The sequence below is a fragment of the Austrofundulus limnaeus genome, unplaced genomic scaffold, assembly GCF_001266775.1.
Source record: "Austrofundulus limnaeus strain Quisiro unplaced genomic scaffold, Austrofundulus_limnaeus-1.0 Scaffold0, whole genome shotgun sequence".
Lineage (NCBI taxonomy): Eukaryota > Metazoa > Chordata > Actinopteri > Cyprinodontiformes > Rivulidae > Austrofundulus > Austrofundulus limnaeus.
In genome coordinates this window covers 7507821-7513079 of record NW_013952402.1, presented here as the reverse complement: position 1 = coordinate 7513079, position 5259 = coordinate 7507821, and the positions used below count along the sequence as shown (strand labels likewise).

At 40.0% G+C, this 5259-nt stretch overlaps 1 protein-coding gene across 2 annotated transcripts in view; it reads right to left on the bottom strand.

The window, feature by feature from the left end:
- Nucleotides 1–5128, bottom strand: part of bicc1a (BicC family RNA binding protein 1a) — a 65473-nt gene extending 60345 nt beyond the window's left edge. The window contains exon 1 of one of the 2 annotated variants that reach the window (XM_014001434.1): nt 4357–5128. In XM_014001434.1, the coding sequence (XP_013856888.1) occupies nt 4357–4549 (193 nt within the window). In that variant the 5' untranslated portion in view covers nt 4550–5128. The remainder of the gene's footprint in view (nt 1–4356) is intronic. The other variant, XM_014001443.1, reaches the window with a different exon arrangement.
- Nucleotides 5129–5259: the final 131 nt, after the last annotated feature.

Here is a 5259-nt window from a genome sequence, read left to right as displayed (position 1 = left end):
CCCCATACCTATGTTTCAGCATACCTATACCTACATTCCCCCATAACTATAATCCCCCATACATTTCCCCATACCTATAATCTCCCGTACCTATGTTCCCCCAAACCTACTTTTCCCCATACATATAATCCCTAATACCTATACCTACATTCCCCCATAACTATAATCCCCCATACATTTCCCCATACCTATAATCTCCCGTACCTATGTTCCCCCAAACCTACTTTTCCCCATACATATAATCCCTAATACCTATACCTACATTCCCCCATAACTATAATCCCCCATACATTTCCCCATACCTATAATCTCCCGTACCTATGTTCCCCCAAACCTACTTTTCCCCATACATATAATCCCTAATACCTATACCTACATTCCCCCATAACTATAATCCCCCATACATTTCCCCATACCTATAATCTCCCGTACCTATGTTCCCCCAAACCTACTTTTCCCCATACATATAATCCCTAATACCTATACCTACATTCCCCCATAACTATAATCCCCCATACATTTCCCCATACCTATAATCTCCCGTACCTATGTTCCCCCAAACCTACTTTTCCCCATACATATAATCCCTAATACCTATACCTACATTCCCCCATAACTATAATCCCCCATACATTTCCCCATACCTATAATCTCCCGTACCTATGTTCCCCCAAACCTATAATCCCCAATACCTATACCCCTGTACCTGTTACCCCATACCTATAATCCAATGTACCTATGTTCCCCCATACCTATACCTAGTACATTCCCCCATACCTACAGTATAATCCCTTATACCTATAATCCCCCGTACCTACATTTCTACCTACCTCTATTCTTGCATAATTTGTTCTTCCTTATCCATGTTTCTTTGTACCTATGTTCTTCCTGGTGTAATAATCAARGTCATGAAAGATTAGCTCCCCCTTCAAATGTTTTAAATACAAATTAAAAAAGTACTGAATTACAGTGCAGACGTACCAGGGAAAATATGTACCGGAAAAACATAGGTACTGTTTTCCAGTACAATACCTGCAACATACGTACCGAGGGAACACAGGGACGACCCCCATGGGCACAGGTAATGTGGGCTTTAAAAAACAACAACCAGATATCCTTAAAAACAGTTTATATGAAAAGTTACAGTTTGAAAAAATGGTACTCCTGTACTTGTCTTTGTGTCTTCATAGTAAGAGTAACAAAAATCAGAAAGGTTTTCTCTTACACCGGTYTCTGCACATATAAAGAACATGTTTCGAGCTTTTGTGCTTCTGTTACTGGTCTACAGGCCATCCACTTAGGACCTCTATTCCTGGGTGCCAAGAGTACAGCAGTAAACCCTGACAGCAGATTTTCTTGTCACTTTACACTCCATTTACTGATCTAAGCCCCAGGAACCTGATCCCTGCCAGTGCTAGAGACAGTCARTTGTGATTGCTGAGCAACTAACAATTTCCATTTGATGCAAARTATGCCATAACACGAGTCAAAAAGTGAGTGGTATCCAGTGTCCAGTAATGTTCTAATCCACATGAAAGCATTTCCTGAGCAATGCAGTCACAGTAGCCCTTCAAAATACAAACTTGTGCCGCTACAGTATATCACCAGATTTAGTTATGCACAAGGAGTAATCGCAGCATGATTTGATCTGTGGCTCTACCTCGAAGGTCAGGTCACCCTTAAATCTTCCAGGAAAGGCAAATCAGAGATACTGTTACAGACAATATAACACTGGATAAAGAAACATCCTGAAATTCTCATAAAATGATTTCAGTATGGACCCAAAGTTTGACCATCAGAACATTATATACACATACAAATCAGCAACTTTTCCTATTAAAACATTGACAGAAGTTTGAGAGCTCTTGAYTTGTTGGGAGCATGAATTTACACACTCAGAGCAAAAGAAAAGATGAGGCTCTGATTTAAAGAACATAAACACACCCAGTACATTACTGGAACATTTTGCAGTTATTAAGGCATAATTTACAAAATTTGACAGATTCTAGGACTCCATAAAATCAACATCAAGAAACGTGCAATACAAGCGGACTTCCTGAATTGCTACAGAGGGGCAGAGGTCAAAGGTGAAAACATTTTTGTGGCTGAGATAGTGCGGCATTTAAACTTTAACCTGTAAGTGGCCCGAGACACTGGAACACAGCAGCCGTTTCTACTCTGCATCCAAGCTGCAGCGTCAACACAAACAGAGTCAGCAATGATGTCATGACCGAGCAATTAGGAAACAAGACGACGGCAGAAACAAGAGACCGAACTGACAAACTGTTGAGATCCACTCAAACAGATAAACTGTTTAATATACACACACACACAAAAGGCATAAACAGACCCGTTTTGGTGAGGCGTGTGACGTGGTATGTCCGGAGGACTCGGATTCAGGGCCGGCCTCTGGTTAAGCTGTTTTCCTGGAAGAGTTTGAGATGACATGGAGCATTGAGGAATGCGCGGAGCTGCGAGGCAACAACCAGGACATTCGCGAAGGAGAGCTACATGTGCACTGTACATGCACACATCTGYACCAATGTAGAAGAAAACAGTGCTCCAGAGCCACTTTGCTGAACCGAAACGAGAAATTAGAGCCTCTTTAAAAATGCTTTTCACTAAAATACAAAGAAAACAAATCAAGTTATCAGCCATGTTGACACACTTAATATCTGTCTTGTTTTCTTTTCAACATGCTCATGACTGATAAGATTCCTCCTAAGGGCCCCGTTCAGTTGCTTCACTGATCCAACTTAGTGTCTTTCTGCAAAACAGATAAGAGTCCAGCCCTCTTACCTAATGCTCAAATATTAGACATGCAAGTGTTTTGAAACATATGATAAATGACCTCAGCCTTTTGAATTTCAAGGGACCACTCTTCAAAACCCAGTCTGGCCTCTTTTTACAAGTTTGTTTAACTGTTCGCTGCCACACATGCATCATTAGGGAGATTACACACTGCTTTAACAACTGAATTAACTTCGCACAACACCAGTCAGACATGGGAACAATGGACACACAACGCAGAAATAACAAATATTAAAAACAGCAAGTTCTTACAGGTAATAGCTACAATATCTGTAAACAAAAAGTTTGTTTTCAAGAGGACCTATCAATTTTCAGTTCATCTTTTACTTAAAGGAAGGAGAGSTTGTTGAATTAATTGTTGCTGAATCTAACTGAGATTCTGCAACTTGCAGCTCTGGAAACACATGTGGCTCTCCAGACCACTGAAAAGGGACTCCTTGCAACTGWACAAACACAACATAAACCTGAGTAGTATCTATATCTAAACTGATAAAAGGAAAATTGCCCTTTTAGTTGTTTTCCAGTCCAAATGTTTGCAAAAACTTTGTGATATTTTCACAGAAAAATAACACTAACCGTGCACGTAGTTTGGATGCCTGTGTGAACTTGTGTTTTGTGTACACAGCTTCCACTTTCTTCAGTACCAAAATCAACCATATTTGACCCTARATTTGACTAAAAATTGGTAGTTAAGCTAATAGTGTGTTCGCTTGCTCCCTACTTTGTTTAGGCAACTTTCTGACTGAAAGTGTAGTTCTTTCTGAAATTCACCAAAGAATAAAATAAAATCACAACTTTTTATATATGTTAGGCAGAATGTTGCAAAGGTAAAAAGTTTATCAATTTTAGGCATAAAAATAGGATGCTCTAACAAACATCAAGAAAAACAGAGAAATGTGAATCTGACTAATCTCAAGCACCTTATGTGGAATTATTGGCTTGAGGAAAACATTAATGTGACAAAAAATAACGTTTAATTTTTAATCGTACTTTTTTACGGATAAAGTAAACTTTGTGTATATATACAAACGATATTTAGTAAAACAGAAAAATAAAATGTCACTTTCGGTCCTACCTGATTTAATTAAATCTTCAGGAAACAATGTGGAAACAGCATGCAAAACACAGGAGTTTGTGTGGCGACATCTGGTGGTCAGATCGTATTACTGCAGGTAATAACATTGGCTTAAGTTTCACTTTTTCTAATATTTAAGCTTTAGACCATATAACTGAACAKGTCAGGCAGACACTTATTTAAGTTTCCAACTATTTAGATACTCTAGTTTGTTTATGATTCATGTCACGGAGTTGTAAACAGATTATTATTTGGAGGCGAAGAGCTCGACTCCACTTAATTGCCTTAATTGGCTCTTTCGGGTCACGCATATAAATGCTTCAAAACATTGCAGTCAGTTGGAAAGAGAAAAACAAGATGCAGTTTGAGGCTTCTTGTCATTATTAAAACAATTTTAAAATAAAAAGTTAAACGTGCAAAAGAAAGTTGAAGGTTTGTTTTTTTTTTTTTTAACTGCTGCTGTTACCTACCTAACAACATGACTTCCAGCTTCTTGCGGTCCACGCGGAACCTCTCCTCGGTCCACTCCGGGTCTGGCGGCGGAAGGGGGCCGCTCAAGTCCTCCTCTGAGCCGGGAAGAGGAGAGTCGGTGCTCCGCTCGCTATTGGAGCCCTGGTCGGACTGCTGCAAGTATCCAGTCAAAGCGTCGCACTGAGCAGCCATGGCGCTGCGTGGAAACTTCTCCAAGGGGCCACTGCGAATTCAGGCAAAGTTGACAAAGAGAAGAAAAAAAAAGAAAGGAGAAAAAAAAGGCACTTTCTTGACTTTTTTTTTTTTTTATTCCGTCACTTCTCAGCAGCGTCGTGCGAACACATCCTGGCAGGGCTGCTGCGTTTCTTCAGGCTCCTTCCATTGGAGCGACTTCTAAAAAGAAGCAGGAGGAGCGTCCTGATCCACTGCTCTGTCCGTCTACAGAGCTAACGGAGCTCCTCACAACCACACATACCAGGCGACTTCGCAGGAAAGTTTCACGTGTCAGCCTGTTGCTGGGGGGGAAAAAAGGAAAGAAAAAAGAAAACACAAGACTCCTCCCAGAAAGTTTGGGAGCCCTTACTTCCCCAAGGAGTTTCTGTATAATTGGAGTGCGTCGACACCACGTGACCGTGTGAAGGCCAAGAGCATGAGTTTGAACAGCACGTTATCAACATAGAGGGAACTGATAATGTAGGAATCATAAAACGATTAATAATAATATTAACTAAATTTTTATTTTTTTTTAAATTGTTGCCCCCTCCCCATTTTATTCTTTTGATTCCCAAGCATTTCCCCTTTTCAGTTCCCAGCTATTTAGCAGTAGTATAGAACCCCATAAATATAAAAACAAATATTGTTTTTTGTAACAATTAAGAGTTAAACACACACACACACACACA